This window comes from Pseudorca crassidens, chromosome 2 (assembly GCF_039906515.1).
Source record: "Pseudorca crassidens isolate mPseCra1 chromosome 2, mPseCra1.hap1, whole genome shotgun sequence".
In the NCBI taxonomy this organism is placed as follows: domain Eukaryota; kingdom Metazoa; phylum Chordata; class Mammalia; order Artiodactyla; family Delphinidae; genus Pseudorca; species Pseudorca crassidens.
The window spans coordinates 41,841,791-41,861,307 of record NC_090297.1 but is presented as its reverse complement, the minus strand read 5'-3'; the positions used below and the strand labels follow the sequence as shown (position 1 = coordinate 41,861,307).

The 19,517-nt window shown below is 35.8% G+C and overlaps 1 protein-coding gene across 1 annotated transcript in view; it reads left to right on the top strand.

Moving 5' to 3' along the window:
* Positions 1-19,517, top strand: part of FAF1 (Fas associated factor 1) — a 493,406-nt gene that overhangs the window by 212,836 nt on the left and 261,053 nt on the right. Inside the window, exon 5 of the mRNA XM_067726079.1 lies at positions 8,948-9,039. Coding sequence (XP_067582180.1) covers positions 8,948-9,039 — 92 coding nt within the window. The remainder of the gene's footprint in view (positions 1-8,947; positions 9,040-19,517) is intronic.

Genomic DNA, 19,517 nt, shown 5'->3' with positions numbered 1-19,517 from the left:
AGACTCCAGAACAGCCAGTCACTGTCTTTTGACTTTTAGCCCAGTCTGTTATCCACTGAACTAAAACAATTCTGCTGTATGGATAGTGAGCACAGAGTGTCTTTATTTGGGTAAAGGTTCTACAATACAAGAAGCAAAGAGGTAAACAGAAAACAAAGTTTCTAATGAAAAGTGTTTGATAATCTTTACTGATCATTATGCCTCATAAATGACTGGAACTTTTTCTCCCTGTAAAATTATTTTAAATACTTCCCTTACATGTTAGTTATAATCATTAGGTTTCTTTCTGTATTAAGGGGAACATTAATATTTAGGAAAAAAAGACTTCTGTCTTTTAATCTTACAGACACAATTAAACATCAGCCTTTATAGCAATCTGATGGAGTGTTTTGTGTGCATTGTTGGGTATAATCTCAAATCCTGTAGGACCCATTGACACACTGTAAATAACCTAAAAATGAGTAGCGTTTTCTGGAATCCTTTTGTTTCAGACTGCCTACATATGCACATATTTATGATTCTTGTTGATAATTATAGGTGTTACAGAAATGATCTTTTTGTTTAAATTTATATGTTTGAGCAGCAAGATATACAAGGGCTGCATCTTTGACCATCTGAGATGGGAAGGTATAGAGGGAAAAGCAATGGAACATTGCCTTGTAGTCTTTGCCATTAACTTACTACTTGTTCTTGGGTAAGTCATATCCCAGAATGGTTTTAAACAGCCTCTGAGCTGGGTCCTTTCTAGCCCTGAAAGTCTAATGTTGTTGCTTCTGCTATAGAATCTTAATCTGATTTTTCTCAAAAGAATAGTTTCACAGTTGAAAAAAGTGTTTGTAGGGGTTGGTGGCTTATAATGTTTAAAATAAGGAAATGAATGGAGGCAGTAGAAGATTTCTGACATTATAAAAAATGTGATTTGAACAAAGGAGGAAGAAATTCGCTTTTGAGAATTGTGCTTGAGAAAAATCCACATGATACATTATTTCTCATTTTGTTTTTTCTAGGTGACAGGTTTGATTTTCTTGTGTCTACTGGTAGACTAAGTCTCATTTTTCTTTGGGGTTGGTTCTTACTTTTTGGTGCCATGTTGTGTTGATATTTTTTAATTAAAAAAAAATGGAACAAGGCGTCATTAATATGAAATGTATTCTTAGCTTTTTAAAAAAAATTAATGTGGAATTTGAGGCCCAGAGAGGGCCTATAAATTGGCTCAGTAATTAATAGTTACTTAGTGATAGAATTGGGATAATGCTTTTGAACCTAGTGATCATTACTTTTGTACAGTCAGTCTCAAGGAATCCCCCAAATTTCTGAACTATACTTTTGAGAATCACTGCTTTAGATGCACCAAAATAATGTCATAAAGATGTCTCAAAAGGCTCAGCCTATATGCATGAAATGTAAGGACCTGTCAAAATAAACTTCTACACTCCTTAGGGTCAAACCATTAAATGCAGACCCTCATTAATGTAATCTTCATAATGTCTTGCATTCAGTCAAAAACTAGGAGACATGAGAAGTAGCAAAATGTGACCCATAGCCTGAATAAAAATTAGAAAATAAAAACATATTCATAAATGGCAAAAATAATGGAATTAGGAGAATTTTAAAACAGCTGTTATAAATATGTTTAAGGATTTAAAAGAAATCAAGAACTTGAATAAAGAATTGAAAAAAACCCGCAAAAAAAAAAAAAAAGAATTGAAAAAAACCAAAGGAAAATTCTAGAGCTAAAATTTAAGATCTGCAATAAAATATTTACCCTGAAGGATTTAACAGATAGATGCTATTAAAGCAAAGATCAATGAATTTGAAGACATGGCAATAAAAACAGTGTACAGTGAAGTACACACAGCAAAAATACAGGGGAGAGGGCAAAGGACGGAGCTTAAGTGACCTGTCATGAAATAAAAAGTGGCCTAATATATACGTGATTAGATTCCCCCAAACAGAGGGGCTAATAGAAAGGGGGAAATTTTAGAGAAATAATAACAGAAAACACCCCCAATTTGATGAAAACCGTAAACTTACAGATCTAAGAAGCTTAGTAACTCCAAGTAGGAGTAACTCAAAGGAAACCACATCATATTAAAACTGCTGAAAATCAGTAGTAGAAGAAAATTTAAAGTAGCCAGAGGTGAAGAGACAAAGACACATTCCACATAGGGAAAAAAAGAAGATTTAAAAATAATGACTACAGACTTCTTATCAGAAGCAGTGCAAGCCAGGAAACAATTTGGTGATATTTCTAAGTGCCAGAGGAATAAAATGTCAACCTGGAATGCTATATCCAACAAAAATATCTTTCAGAAATGAAGACTAAATAAAGATGTTTTTTTCACACAAACAAAAACTACAAGAAATATTAAAGGAAGTTCCTCAGGCCGAAAGAAAATGATACCAGATGGGAAATTAGATTAACACAAAGAAATGAGAAGCACCAGAAATGGTAACAATTTGGGTATATACAAAATATTTTCTTTCTTTTTAATTTCTTTAAGAGATAAATGACATTATAAAGTAAAAGTAAGAGCAATGTATTGTGTGTTTTGTAAATTATGTAGAGATAAATGTATGAAAACAATGCAAAGAATAAGAAAGGGGAAAGGAAGTATGCTGTTGTAAGACAAGTCCTGTGTTACTTGAAGGTGGACTCTGTGAAGTTGAATATGCATATTCTAAGCCCTAGAGTAATCACTAAAAATAAAACACACATAATGGTTATTAAGTCAAGGTTTGAAATGAAATGGAATATCTAAAACTGTTCGATAAATGCAAATGAAGGTAGAAAAAGATGATAAAAGAAAAAAAATCAGGACAAATAGAAAACAAATAAGACTATAGATAATTACAGTAAATATAAATGATCTCACATCCTTATGAGAAAGGTAGAGATTGTGAGACTGGATAACAAAGGAAAACCAATTATATATGTACAAGAAACCCACTTTAAGTATAAAGCATAAGATTGAAATATACATATAAGAAAATAGTAATCAATATGTATGTTATATTACCAACATTATGCTATCATGCTAATATTAAGTGTTGTAGACTTCTGGACAAAGAATATTATGAGGGATAAATGGGGACATTTCATAATGATGAAAATGTCAATTAATCACAAAGACGTAAGTATCCTAAATATGTGTGTATATAATAACAAAAGCTTGAAAGTATGTGAAACAAAACTAATCAATAGAACTGCAGTGAGAAAAGAACAAATCCACAATCATAATTGGAGATAACATTCCTTTCTTATAGTAATGTGCAGAACAACAGACAGAAAATATAAACAGAATATCAACCAGTTCGACCTACTTGAAATGTATAAAATGCTTCTCATAACCATAGGAAAATACATATTCTTTTCTCATGCATTTGCAACATTCATTAAGGTAGAAAATATGCTCAACCATTAAACAAGTCACAGTGACTTAAAGTGACTTAAAAATCATGTGAGGTATATTCTCTAACAACAGTGGAATTAAAATAGAAATCAAAGGAATCTGGAAAATCCTGATATATTTGGAAATTAAACAACATACTTCTAAGTAAACCATAGGTCAAAGAAGAAATCACAAAGGAAATTAGAAAATATTTTGAACTGAATTGTGATGGAAACGTGGCATATCAATGTTTGTTTGATGCTAACAAAGTGGTATTGAGATGGAAGTTTATGGTTCACATGCTTAATTACAAAAGAAGGTAGTTCCAAAGGCAATGATCAAAGCTTCCAGCTAAGAAATAGGAAAAGTGTCCCTACCCCACCCCAGCCCACCCTTCTGCTTGCAGGAACCAGATTTACCTTCACCAGCTAGATTGGAAAACCTCATAATTCATAGAGGATAGAGTACAGTTGACCAATGACCTCATTCTTTGGATAGAATACAGTTGACCATTGAACAACACTGGGGTTAGGGACACCAACCTTTTGCACAGCTTAAAATCCACATATAACTTATAGTCAGGCCTCCATGTACTCCATTCCTCTGTACCTGCATTTCCTCACTCACTGATTGAACCAACTGTGAATTGCATAGTACTGTAGTATTTACTATTGAAAAAAATCCATGTATAAGTGGACCCCCACAGTTCAAACCTGTGTTGTTCAAGGGTCAGCTGTACTCAGAAGGCTCTTGCCTCAGTAGTGTCAAGATAAGCCGTAGATTAAATGCTGCACAGGTGGTACCAACATCTTAAAAGCAAAGACCCAAAAGCACTGAACTGTTTCCAGATAACTTAACTGCCCCCCAGAGCAAAGCTCAGTATATTTATAGGAATAAAAAACATTCAGCACCCATCAAGGTAAAATTCACAGTGTCTCGTATCCAGTACAAAATCACCAAGCATACAAAGAAGGAGAAAAGCCGGCCCATACTGAGAAGAGAAATCAATTAACCAAAAACAACCCAGAATTGACATAGATGTTGGAATTCGCAGATTAAGGACATTAAAACAGTTATTATAGCTATATTACTTATGTTCAAAAAGAGAGAGGAAGGATTTAAAATCATAAGTAATTGAAAAAGTAAAAATAACCCAAATCAAATGTCTAGAGGTTAAGACCATGATGTCTTGAGATGGGATTAATAGAAGATTAGATTTTCAAGAAGAAAAGATTAGTGAACTTGAAGACATCACAGTAGAAACCAGTTTGGAAAAGAGTTTGACTGTTTCCTACAAAGTTAAAAATACACTGGCCATCCCTCTCTTAGGTATTTACCCAAGAGAAATGAAATCATACGTCCATCAAAGACATGTATGTTACTGTTCATTGCAACTTATTTGTAATAGCCTCAAACTGTGGAAAACACAACATGTCCATAACCAGTGGGTAGATAAACAAATTGTTGTATATCCATACAATGGAATACTACTTAGTAATAAGAAAGGGATTATCATTACGTGTAACAATGTGGAAGAATCTCAGACAATATATTTTGAATGCAAGAAGCCAGATTTTAAAAGAACATTCTGAAATTCCTTCTATCTAAAATTCTGTATAATTCAAGCTAATTCACAAATCAAATCACTGGTTCCCTGGAGATATGGTAGGGGAAGTGTGGAGGAATTAACAAGGGGCATAAGAAAAGTGTTAGGGGGAGGTGAATAAATTCATAATCTTGATTATGATGGTGGTTTCACTGGTATATTTGTCAAAACTTACAAATTGTGGATTTTAAATATGTGCAGTATTTTATATCAATCATAATAAAGCTGTTAAATTTTTTTGAAAAGAGCAAATCAAACCTTAAGTAAGTATGGAAAGAAAACAAATCATACACATGCACACAGAAATCAATAAAGCAGAAAATGGATAAACAGTAGAGAAAATGAACAAAACCTAAAGCTGTTTTTTGAGATCAGTTAATTGATAGTTCTCTTGCTAATGTGAATAAGAACAAGAGAGAAAACACAAGTTAATCATATTGAAAATGAAAGGTACCTACAGACATTGAATGGATTATAAGACAACATTAAGAGCAAATTTAGGCCGGTAAATTTAAAGTTACATGAAACATTAAAAAGGTAGAAAAAGGTAGAAAGGTAGAAAAACTCTTTTTAAAGGTGTAAGTTACTACAGCTGACAGAAGCAAAAATTTAAAGTCTGAGTAACTCTACATTTAATATATAAAGTTATTGATAGTTAACAATCAAAACCTTTCCCCAAAAAAACCCAAGCCCAGATGGCTTCACTGGTAAAGTTTGTCTAATATTTAAGGAAAAAATGTTAGCAGTCATTCACAAATAGAGAAAGATGAAATGTTGCCTAATTCATTTTATGAAACCAGCATTAACCCTGATACTAAAACCAGACAAAGACATTACAGGAAAAGGAAACTATTACAGACTATTTCTTACAACCATAGAGGCAGAAATCATTTACAAATATTTGTAAATTGAATTCATTAAATATAATAAAAGTATATACATATGTATATAATATAACTCACGGTCAAGTGGGCTTTACCCAGGACTATAAGGCTTGTTTAACAATTTGTACATAATCCATTATTGTAGTTCACCATATATTAGTACAATGAATGAAAAAATTCATTTGATCATTTCAATAGATGGAGGAAAAAGCATTTCACAGTACTTAACAACAATATTTAAAATTTCATGTTTTTTGTTTTTAAATAATTAAACTCGCAGCAAAGTAAGAATGGAAGGAAACAATCCCATGAGAGTTCTCTTTTCTCCGTATCTTTGCCGCCATTTATCTCTTACTTTTTGATGGTAGCCATTCTAACAGGTATGAGATGATACCTCATTATGGTTTTTGGTTTGCATTTCCCTAGTGACTAGTGATGTTGAGCATCTTTTCATGTACCTATTGGCCATTTTTTTTTTTTTTTTTTTTGCGGTACGCGGGCCTCTCACTGTTGTGGCCTCTCCCGTTGCGGAGCATAGGCTCCGGACGAGCAGGCTCAGCAACCATGACTCACGGGCCCAACCGCTCTGCGGCATGTGGGATCCTCCCGGACCGGGGCACGAACCTGTGTCCCCTGCATCGGCAGGCGGACTCTCAACCGATGCGCCACCAGGGAAGCCCCCTAATGGCCATTTTTATATCTTCTTTGGAAAGATGTCTAATCAAGTCCTTTGCCCATTTTTAATTGGAGTATTTGGCGGTTTTTTGGCTATTGAATTATATGAGTTCTTTATATATTTGGGGTATTAAACCCTTATCAGATATATGGTTTGCAGTCAGTGGACTGTTCCTTGATGACATCTGCATATCTTCTCAGTTTTCGAAGTAACATACAGGAGTGCCATCTCGTGTTAAGATCTTTGGAGTCAGGCAGACCTGGATATAAAAACTGGCTCTGAAACTTGCTGCATTCTAGCGCTTCACTGCCCTAAAATATTTTGGATATTCTTGAAACAACTATTTATTGAGAACCTATACTGGCCAGATACTATGCTAGACACTTATGTGTGTATTACCTTAATTAATATGACTTAAAGCTAACAACCTTTTTTGAGTCCATTTTATGTATTGGACACATAGTAACACAAAGTATTTTCCATTCCGTATGTCATTTAATACAGCAACCCAATGAAGTATTGGTACTATAGTTATTATTCCTACTTTAGAGAAGAAGAAATTGAGACCAACAGAGAAGAATTTTTTGAATATGAGGAACTCAGGTTGCTGTCATGGCTCTGGGTTTGTTTTCTATTCTTTTCTACCTGTGGAACAAAAGACTTTTTTGTATTATATGTTACCCAAGCTTGCTGCAAAGACTAACTGGGACTTTAACTTAAAGTCTCTTTTTGTTTTTCCTTTCCTTTAGGTTATGAATGCTAAGGGTGTCTCCAAGAGTTTAAGCAGGAAGTGTCAGGTGAAGATAAGTTTCTAAGAGGAAAGCACTGGGCAGGCTTGTAAGCGCATAAGCCCAGTTCCAGATAGGTACAGCTTTAGAAATAGCAACCTTAGTCACAAATGAAAAGGCAGTGTTTATATGTATTTGGTAAAAGAAGTATGGCTCACCTTTCTCTCATTTCCATGAACAGAACAATCCTTTGTCAGCAGTGATATTTTTGAAGGTCAAAGTTGACAAATTTTGTGCTTCTAAAATATAATGTTGAATCAGAATTCTTTTTATGATGTTTAATTGCTATCCAAAGTGCCTAGATAGGAATTTTCTTTAGGAAAGTAAAAATATGTCACTAAGGCCATGAAGGGTTTGATTGTAGCTTTGCTTGCTTAGGCAGCTGTGCTTCCATAGAACTTGTGTAGTGTAAGCTTCACCCGCCATCTTTTCCTTTATCGGCATGGAATTACTTTTCTTTTAATGTATAGTATAATCATTTTCTGCAGTGTTCAATCACTTAATATAAATGAAATTGAATTATGTGTTAATCTATAATTATAGACTAACCAACCTAATAAAAGCATATATATGAAATATTTGTACATTCTGATTTAATGATCTGTTTATTATACTGTAGTACCAGAAATTAGCTGGTTAATTTATAAGTAGACTCGATTCCTGAAAAGTAATTTGTGGAGTACTGGGAAAATTGTGATTCCTCCCTGTTTCTCATTAGCATCATTTTCATTTTTTCCTTTTTACCTTTTGGTCTTTGTCTTCACTGAATAGAATATCCTGGCCTTTGATTTGGCTCTCCTTCACAACCCAGCTGTACTTCAAGTTTGGTTTAAATGCAGCTGTATTTCAAGCTGAGTTTAAGTCTCATCTGTCTTACAAAACTTTCTCTATTTGATCCACCATAATTTTTTTTCTTTTCTGAAATTCTGCTGCTTTTCTCTTCAGCACAGTTTAAATTGTCTTCTAGATTATATACATTGACTTTATTATTTTTTTCCAGCTACATTCATGGATGTTATCTCCTTTCACCCTTGAACCCTAGAGGTAGATAAGATAGGCAATATTATTCCCCATTTTACAGATGCAAAAAATCTTATCTTAGAGGTAGATGAGATAAACAATATTATTCCCCATTTTATAGATCCAAAAGAAAAACAGGTAAGTTATTTGATTTCTTCAAGATAAGACTTCTGCCCAAGTCTTCATTCCACAATTTGCTTTCCCTATACTATAATGCCTCAAGTTTTGTACTTTACCGACTACTCCTACCATATGCTGAGCACATATAAATATTATTAGTTGGTTTAAAATAGATTATTTCCTTTCAAACCCCCAATCACTGATATCTGTTTCTTTTTAAAAAGGTACTTAAGTAATTGTGGAGTCTTTTATCATAATGGTGGAGCCTTAGTTCTTCAAAGGCACAACATGTTGTATGATCAAGATTTGAAGTTTGGACTACTGAAATTTTTCATATGCATTCATCAGACAGATGTCATTGACTGTGGACCATATGCCTAATATTAATGCTAGCTCTGGATATGAACAAATATTTATTGCATTTTTTGTTAGTAATATCTGGTCTCCTCTTTTTCGTACAGGAGAAATTAAACAGATTCTAGAAAATGAACTTCAGATACCTGTGTCTAAAATGCTGTTAAAAGGCTGGAAGACTGGAGATGTGGAAGACAGTGTGAGTTTAGTAACTGCATAAAAATAAAAGAAAATTAAGTTATGCTATTGACTAAATGATGTATAAAATTGTTTTTTATTAATGTTGTTACATATGTCAGTTGTAGGTTTGGTAATAGTAGCTGAGTTTAAGGAATCAGCAAACAATGTTTTTCAAGCTAAAACATTTTCATAGTAAACCAACAACAGTTTTAAGTGAGTTAGATATGTAAGTGGCATGTTTTTCCTACTTCTAACTATTTTATAGGAGTTAATTTGACATTCTTTTTTGACAGCTTTTACATTTTTCTCAAACCTCATATGATGTCAGTATCAGTAAGTGCCTTGGAATAATAATTTTTTTCTTAACATCTTTATTAGAGTATAATTGCTTTACAATGGTGTGTGAGTATCTGCTGTATAACAAAGTGAGTCAGCTATACATATACATAGATCCCCATGTCTACTCTCTTTTGAGTCTCCCTCCCACCCTCCCTATCCCACCCCTTCACGTGTTCACAAAGCACCAGGCTGATTTCCCTGTGCTATGCAGCTGCTTCCCACTAGCTATCCGTTTTACATTTGGTAATGTATATATGTCTATGCCACTCTCTCACTTTGTCCCAGCTTACCTTCCCCCTCCCTGTATTCTCAAGTCCATTCTCTATGTCTGTGTCTTTATTCCCATCCTGCCCCTAGGTTCTTTAGAACCTTTTTTTTAAGATTCTGTTTATATGTGTTAGCATACAGTATTTGTTTTTCTCTTTTTGACTTACTTACTTCACTCTGTATGACAGACTCTAGGTCCATCCAGCTAACTCAATTTCATTTCTTTTTATGGCTGAGTAATATTCCATTGTATATATGTGCCACATGTTCTTTATCCATTCATCTGTTGATGGACACTTAGGTTGCTTCCATGTCCAGGCTGTTGTAAATAGACCTGCAATGAACATTGTGGTACATGACTCGGTTTTTTGTTTTTTTTTTCTTGCGGTACACGGGCCTCTTACTGCTGTGGCCTCTCCCGTTGCGGAGCACAGGCTCCGGACACGCAGGCTCAGCGGCCGTGGCGGCCGTGGCTCACAGGCCCAGCCGCTCTGCGGCATGTGGGATCTTCCCGGACTGGGGCATGAACCCGTGTCCCCTGCATCGGCAGGCGGACTCTCAACTACTGCGCCCAGGGAAACCCTACATGACTCTTTTTGAATTACGGTTTTCTCAGGGTATATGCCCAGTAGTGGGATTGCTGGGTCAAATGGTAGTTCTATTTTTAGTTTTTTAAGGAACCTCCATACTGTTCTCCATAGTGGCTGTATCAATTTACATTCCCACCAACAGTGCAAGAGGGTTTCCTTATTCTCCACACCCTCTCCAGCATTTATTGTTTGTAGATTTTTTAATGATGACCATTCTGAGTGGTGTGAGGTGATACCTCATTGTAGTTTTGATTTGCATTTCTCTAATGATTAGTGATGTTGAGCATCCTTTCATGGGTTTGTTGGCAATCTGTATATCTTCTTTGGAGAAATGCCTATTTAAGTCTTATGCCCATTTTTGGATTGGGTTTTTTGTTTTTTTGATATGGAGCTGCTTGAGCTGCTTGTAAATTTTGGAGATTAATCCTTTGTCAGTTGCTTCATTTGCAAATATTTTCTCCCATTCTTAGGGTTATGTTTTTGCCTTGTTTATGGTTTCCTTTGCTGTGCAAAAGCTTTTAAGTTTGATTAGGTCCCATTTATTTATTTTTGCTTTTTATTTCCATTTCTCTATGAGGTGGGTCAAAAAGGATCTTGCTGTTATTTATGTCATAGAGTGTTCTGCCTATGTTTTCCTCTAAGTGTCTGGCCTTCCATTTAGGTCTTTAATCCATTTTGAGTTTATTTTTGTGTATGGTGTTAGGGAGTGCTCTAGTTTCATTCTTTTACACGTAGCTGTCCAGTTTTCCCAACACCACTTATTGAAGAGGCTGTCTTTTCTCCATTGTATATTCTTGCCTCCTTTATCAAAGATAAGGTGACCATATGTGCGTGGGTCTATCTGTCTCTGGGCTTTCTATCCTGTTCCATTGATATATATTTCTGTTTTTGTGCCAGTACCATACTACGTTGATGACTGTAGCTTTGTAGTTGGTCTGAAGGAAAGGAGCCTGATTCCTCCAGCTCCATTTTTCTTTCTCAAGATTGCTTTGGCTATTCGGGGTCTTCTGTGTCTCCATATAAATTGTGAAATTTTTTGTTCTGGTTCTGTGAAAAATGCCATTGGTAGCTTGATAGGGATTGCATTGAATTTGTAGATTGCTTTGGGTAGTAGAGTCATTTTCACACTGTTGATTCTTCCAATCCAAGAACATGGTATATCTCTCCATCTGCTTGTATCATCTTTAATTTCTTTCATCAGTGTCTTATAGTTTTCTGAATACAGGTCTTTTGTCTCCTTAGGTAGGTTTATTCCTAGGTATTTTATTCTTTTTGTTGCAATGGTAAATGGGAGTGTTTCCTTAATTTCTCTTTCAGAATTTTCATCATTAGTGTATAAGAATACAAGGGATTTCTGTGCATTGATTTTGTATCCTGCTGCTTTACCAAATTCATTGATTAGCTTTAGTAGTTTCTGGTAGCATCGTTAGGATTCTCTATGTATAGTATCATGTCCTCTGCAAACAGTGACAGTTTTACTTCTTCTTTTCTGATTTGGATTCCTTTTATCTTTTTATCTTCTCTGATTGCTGTGGCTTAAACTTCCAAAACTATGTTGAACAATAGTGGTGAGAGTGGGCAACCTTGTCTTTTTCCTGATATTTGTGGAAATGGTTTCAGTTTTTCACCATTGAGGACGACGTTGGCTGTGGGTTTGTCATATATGGCCTTTATTATGTTGACCTAAGTTCCCTCTATGCCTGCTTTCTGGAGGTTTTTTATCATAACTGGGTGTTGAATTTTGTCAGAAGCTTTCTCTGCATCTATTGAGATGATCATATGGTTTTTCTCCTTCAACTTGTTAATATGGAGTGTCACACTGATTGATTTACATATATTGAAGAATACTTTACATCCCTGGGACAAACCCCACTTGATCATGGTATATGATCCTTTTAATATGCTGTTCGATTCTGTTTACTAGTATTTTGTTGAGGATTTTTGCATCTATGTTCATCAGTGTTATTGGTCTGTAGTTTTCTTTTCTTGTGACATCTTTGTCTGGTTTTTTTATCAGGGTGGTAGGGGCCTTGTAGAATGAGTTTGGGAGTGTTCCTCCCTCTGCTATATTTTGGAAGAGTTTGAGAAAGATAGGTGTTAGCTCTTTTGTAAATGTTTGATAGAATTCGCCTGTGAAGCCATCTGGTCCTGGGCTTTTGTTTGTTGGAAAGTTTTTAATCACAATTTCAATTTCAGTGCTATTGATTGATCTGTTTATATTTTCTATTTCTTCCTGGTTCAGTCTTGGAAGGTTGTGCTTTTCTAAGAATTTGTCCATTTCTTCCTGGTTTTCCATTTTATGGGCATACAGCTGCTTGTAGTAATCTCTCATGATCCTTTGTATTTCTGCAGTGTCAGTTGTTTCTTCTCCTTTTTCATTTCTAATTCTATTGATTTGAGTCATTTTCCCTTTTTTTCTTGATGAGTCTGCCTAATGGTTCATCAATTTTGTATATCTTCTCAAAGAACCAGCTCTTAGTTTTATTGATCATTGCTGTAGTTTCCTTCATTTCTTTTTCATTTATTTCTGATCTGATCTTTATGATTTCTTTCATTTTGCTAACTTTGGGGGTTTTTTTGTTCTTCTTTGTGTAATTGCTTTAGGTATAAGGTTAGGTTGTTAATTTTGAGATTTTTCTTGTTTTTGAGGTAGGATTGTATTGCTATAGACTTCCCTCTTAGAACTGCTTTTGCTGCATCCCATAGGTTTTGGGTCATCATGTTTTCATTGTCATTTGTTTCTAGGTATTTTTTGATTTCCTCTTTGATTTTTTCAGTGATCTCTTGGTTATTTAGTAGCATATTGTTTAGCCTCCATGTGTTTATATTTTACAGTTTTTTTCCTGTAATTCATATCTAGTCTCATAGCATTGTGGTTGGAAAAGATACTTGACATGATTTCAGTTTTCTTAAATTTACCAAGGCTTGGTTTGTGACCCAAGATATGATCTATCCTGGAAAATATTCCATGAGCACTTGAGAAGAAAGTGTATTCTGTTGTTTTTGGATGGAATGTCCTATAAATATCAATTAAGTCCATTTTGTTTAAAGCTTGTGTTTCCTTATTTATTTTCATTTTGGATGATCTGTTCATTGATGAAAGTGGGCTGTTAAAGTCCCCTACTATGATTGTGTTACTGTTGATTTCCTCTTTTATGGCTGTCAGCATTTGCCTTATGTATTGAAGTGCTCCTATGTTGGGTGCATAAGTATTTACAATTGTTATATCTTTTTCTTGGTTTGAGCCCTTGATCATTATGTAGTGTTCTTATTTGTCTCTTGTGAGAGTCTTTATTTTAAAGTCTATTTTATCTGATATTAGGATTGCTACTCCAGCTTTCTTTCGATTTCCATTTGCATGGAATATCTTTTTCTATCCCCTCATTTTCAGTCTGTATGTGTCCCTAGGTCTGAAGTGGGTCTCTTGTAGACAGCATATATACAGTCTTGTTTTTGGATCCATTCAACCAGTCTGTGTCTTTTGGTTGGAGCATTTAGTCCATTTACATTTAAGGTAATTATCAGTATGCATGTTCCTGTCACCACTTTCTTAATTGTTTTGGGTTTCTTACTGTAGGTCTTTCCCTTCTCTTGTGTTTCCTGCCTAGAGAAGTTCCTTTAGCATTTGTTGTAAAGCTGGTTTGGTGGTGTAGAATTCTCTTAGCTTTTGCTTGTCCGTAAATGTTTTAATTTCTCCATCAAATCTGAATGAGATCCTTGCTGGGTGGAGCAATCTTGGTTGCAGGTTTTTCCCTTTCATCACTTTAAATATGTCCTGCCACTCCTTTCTGGCTTGCAGAGTTTTTGCTGAAAGATCAGCTGTTGACCTTATGGGGATTCCCTTGTATGCTATTTGTTGCTTTTCCCCTGCTGCTTTTAATATTTTTTCTTTGTATTTAATTTTTGATAGTTTTATTAATATATGTCTTGGAGTGTTTCTCCTTGGATTTATCCTGTGTGGGAGTCTCTGTGCTTCCTGCAGTTGATTGACTATTTCCTTTCCCATATTAGCGAAGTTTTCAACTATAATCTCTTCAGATATTTTCTCAGCTCCTTTCTTTTTGTCTTCTTTTTATGGGACCCCTATAATTTAAATGTCGGTGCATTTAATGTTTTCCCAGACGTCTCTGAGATCGTCTTCAATTCTTTTCATTCTTTTTTCTTTATTCTGCTCTGTTGTAGTTATTTTCACTGTTTTATCTTCCAGGTCACTTATCTGTTCTTCTGCCTCAGTTATTCTGCTATTGATTCCTTCTAGAGAATTTTTAATTTCATTTATTTTGTTATTCATCATTGTTTGTTTGCTCTTTAGTTCTTCTAGGTCCATGTTAAACGTTTCTTGTGTTTTCTCTATTCTATTTCCAAGATTTAGGATCATCTTTACTATCATTACTCTGACTTCTATTTCAGGTAGACTGCCTATTTCCTCTTCATTTGTTTAGACTGGTGGGTTTTTACCTTGCTCCTTCATCTACTGCGTATTTCTCTGTCTTCTCATTTTGCTTAACTGACTGTGTTTGGGGGTCTCCTTTTCGCAGGCTGCAGTTCGTAGTTCCCATTGTTTTTGGTGCCTGTCGCCAGTGGGTAAGTTTGTTCAGTGACTTGTGTAGGCTTCCTGGGTGAGGGGACTGGTGCCTGTGTTTGATGGATGAGGTGGGTCTTGTCTTTATGGTGGGCAGGACCACGTCCAGCGGTATGTTTTTGGGTGTCTGTGAACTTATTACTATTTTTAGGCAGGCTCTCTGCTAATGGGTGGGGTTATATTTCTGTCTTGCTACTTGTATGGCATGGGGTGTCCAGTGCTGGAGCTTTCTGGCCATTGAATGGAGCCAGGTCTTATCGTTGAGAATGGGATCTCTGGGAGAGCTCTCACTGGTTTATATTACGTGGGTCAGGGAGGTCTCTGGTGATACAGTGTCCTGAACCCTGCTCTCCCACCTCAGAGGCTCAGGCCTGACACCTGGCCGGAGCACCAAGACCTTGTCAGCCACACGGCTCAGGAAAGTTTCTAGAGGTCCCGTGGTGTGGGCATGTCAAGCTCTCCCTTTTATAGCCATGAAAAAGTTGCTGTATTTGGCCCTTCCTTTCCTTGCAGATTGGCTCTACTAGGTCACTCTTCTGACGGTCAGCAAGGCTGCTCACCACTCCAGTCAGCAGCTCATTTCCCGCCTTAAGCGGGAAAGCCTAGAATAATAATTTATTGAACAATTACTTATTGGCCTGAAAGAAGTCATACACAGTATATACATTTATGTCCAGTAATGTTTATGGAACAAGGAAGATAATAGGAAATCTTTTTAACTCGGAAAATTTAAATGGTAAGACTATTTCTTTGTTTACTTGGTTAGGGTCAGGTGCATAGAATGAGTTATATTTTAAGAATTTGTACAAAGTGTTGCAATTTTAAGGTAGTAGTTGCTATTCTCAAGGACCCAGTAGCAGCCTTTGGCATAAAATATTTCACACACTTACTCTTTTTCTGATAGAGAGAGTAGGGAGTGATGGAAGGAAATGAGTTAACTCCAGAATTTTAGGTGTTTGAGGTAGAAATAATTATCAAATCTTTTCACAGTAGTTACTGAGTTGGTACTTCAGTACCAGGCAGAAACTTAGAATCTTCATCTTTTGGTTCAATTCTTTGTCAGTTGCTTCTGGTAGACATAATGCTTATAAATAATTATATGTGAGTTCATTTGATATGTAGAGATGTTCTGAGTACTTCAGTAAGTTATTTATAGAAATTACAGGTTGGCAAGATATTTATAAATTAGGTACAAATTAGTGATGTGCTATATTAGGGATCAGCAAACTTTTTCTGTACAGAGCCAGGTAGTTAATGTTTTAAGCTTTTTGGGCCATATAGTCTCTGTTGCAACTACTCAATTCTGCTGTTATAGCTTGAAAATAATTACAGACCATTTGTGTAAGAGTGAGCATGACTGTTCCAATAAATCAATATTTGTGGACACAGAAATTTGCATTTTATATAATTTCACATATCATGAAATACTCTTCTTTTGATTTGTTTTCAAACATTTAAAAATGTAGGGCTTTCCTGGTGGCGCAGTGGTTGAGAGTCCGCCTGCCGATGCAGGGGACACGGGTTCGTGCCCCGGTCTGGGAAGATCCCACATGCCGCGGAGCGGCTGGGCCCGTGAGCCATGGCCGCTGAGCCTGTGCGTCCAGGGCCTGTGCTCCGCAACGCAGTGAGAGGCCTGCGTACCGCAAAAAAAAAAAAAAAAAAGTAAAAACCATGCTCAACTCACAGGCCATCCAAAAGCAGGCACTAGGCTGAATTTGTCACACAGGCTATAGCTGACTGATCCCTGCTGCTTTATGGTTGCTCTAATTGAAATGTGGATTAAAAAATAAAAATAAGTCTTGACTGAGTAAATCAGCAACTTTGGCAGAAGTAAAACACCAAAATGTATTAGTTTACATAGCTATATCATTTATTCCTTCATTTATTGAGAGACCTGTGAATGTGAATCAGCCTTACATGGCATTTTCGTTAGTTTGTGAAGAGAAAGGCAATCATGTTGAAAATGTTCTTAAAGCTATGTGTTCTAATACAGCTGTCTCTCAGTAACCATAGGAGATTGGTTCCAGGACCGCACCCCATACCAAAATCCGTGGATGCTCAAGTCTCTTATATAAAATGGCATTTTATTTGCATATAACCTACACATCCTCTGTATACTTAAAGTCATCTCTAAATTACTTATAATACCTAATACAATGTAAGTGCTATTTAAATAGTTGCTGATGTGCATCAAATTCAAGTTTTGCTTTTTGGAACTTTTGGAATTTTTCTGAGTATTTTCCATCCTTGTGTGTGGAACCCATGGATATGGAGGGCTGACTGTATTTGAACTTAGTCTTTGTTATCAATAATATTTTCAGTTACTTATTTCTATGTACTCTTTTCCGTAGGTGATTTCTGCTATTTCCATGCCATTAATTTTCTGATTGCTTCCAAATTTATATTTCCAGGTTCTACTTCTGTGAATTCACATATCCAAATTGGTAGTTCACTTTTATGCTTGCATACCTTATTGGCATCTTTAACTTAACATGTTTCAAATGGAACTCTTGATTTTCCTTCCCATGCCATTTCTCCACCAGTCTTCCCCTATAAATGGCAGAACTATATCACCAGTGCTAAATCCAAAAATGTGGACATTAATCTTTTCCCATTTGAAAAACACCTAATCCTCAGAAACTGACACAACATTGTAAATCAATTATAATTCAATAAAAATAAATATTAATTAATTTATTAATTTATTGGCCATGCTGTGCAGCTTGCGGGATCTTAGTTCCCTGACCAGGGATTGAACCCGGGCCATGGCAGTGAAAGAGCTGAGTCCTAACCACTGGACTGCCAGGGAATTCCCCAATAAAATAAATTTTTAAAAAATTTCAAAAGCACCTAATCCTTTGGTAAGTCCTATAGCATCTATCTCCAAAATATATCTCAACCATGGCCACTTTTCAGTATTTTTATTGCACTGCCTAATCCAGGCTGTTAGCATATCTTGCCTGGAACAGTGTAATAGCTTCATTATTGTTTTTCCAGCTTTTTTTCTTGGGTTCTCCCAATGCATTCTCAACACAGGAGCCAGAATGAGCTTTTAAAAATATAAATCAAATTATATCACTCTCCTGGTAAAGCATAAATTTTTATTGCACTTTGAATAAAATTCAAGCTACTCACCATGGTTTAAAAGGTATTGTATTATTTACCCTCTATTCACATCTACAGCCTCATCTTCAGCCTTTCATACCCTCTCTTTCCAAGCTGCAGCCATAGAAACCTCTTTTTAATTCTTCTAATAGGCTCAAGCTCTCTATAACTTTACCTGACAGATGCTATTTAACTGCCTGGAATGCTTTACACCCAATTCTTCACATGGGTGGCTCTTTTTCATCTTTCAAGTCTCAGCTTAAAATGTTACTTTTCTGTAACAGACCTCTGTATAAAAGGCTCCCATCCCAGCGTTTCCCATCACAACACCATAAGTAGAGGGACCACGTCTGTTTCTTTCACCATTAGATATCCAATGCCTGGTATAACAGGCATCAAATAAATGTTTGTGGAATGACTGAATGACTTAAAGAAAGCATCCATTTATTTCATCATATCATATGTGGTTTGAGAAGGAAGGTTTAGTGGAAAATCTTTGGATGATGGCATGGCAAACTGACAATAATGATCAAGTGGTAAGACCAAGCAGTTATCAATAATCCTCAAAGTAAAATAATGGAAGATGAAAAATAACTTTCCTGTGTGTATATGCATGTGGTTTTTTTTTTTTTGTTTGCACGTGAACTCTTGAAAGGTAACATAGATCAGTTTCAAAAGGACTTTCATATATTTGACAAAAAGATTCAGAACTTCAGGGCTTCCTGGATGATTGTGAAGTTATGATTAATTACCTACCACAGTGTCTTATTTTCAAACCATGGGTCACAAGCCATTAGTGAGTTTTGAAGTTAACTGAGTGGGTTATAGCCAGTATTAAAAGAAAAAGAAATAGGATAAAAGATGTCAGAGTGTATTGCAAATAATGAGTAAGTATTTCTTTTTATTTAAGAAATAACTAATGAGTCAAGAGTAAGTCCCAAAGCCTGTGAAGGAAGACTGTGCCCTTAGTAAGATGGGCCCTCTCATGGAGGGGTCAAGAATAAGTTCATTATGGTCTATGCTTGGGTAAGATCAGCCCTTTTCAGGTGTCCCTACTTCCATCTGCAGGGTTAAAAGGGGATCCTAGATATCTACTCCACCTTTCTTTCCAACACTTTCAGCCCTGACATTATTACTTGCTTTGATTCAACCAGAACCAATTTCATTATGCCTTTTCCTCCTGTTTATGCAAGTCACTGCAAGGAGTCTCAGATTTCCACTTCACCCCTCACTCAAACCTCCATAGCCTCTGCACAGCCCATATCTGTCTCTATTCTTTTTCCTTTACAGTGCTTGAAACCTTTTTGCTATGCCCTGTGGAACTATTCATCATTAACCAAATTCCTCTTATTGTCAACCTCTTCCCTGCACATTCTCTTCACCATCTACCCTCTGACTGAAATCTGCCTTTCTGATCACACTGTTTTTCTGTAGGCTTCTCAGTGTTAATTTCTTTGCTCCAGTAGCCGTCATACCACTGGACTAACTGGTAAAACGTGTGTTCTCATTGTTCCTCATTTCCATTTCCAGTCCTTCCTCTCTAAAAAACCTTCAGCTTTGACTTTCATGTAAAAAAAAATTGTATCACCTACTTACTGAGGTCATCTTTCCTCA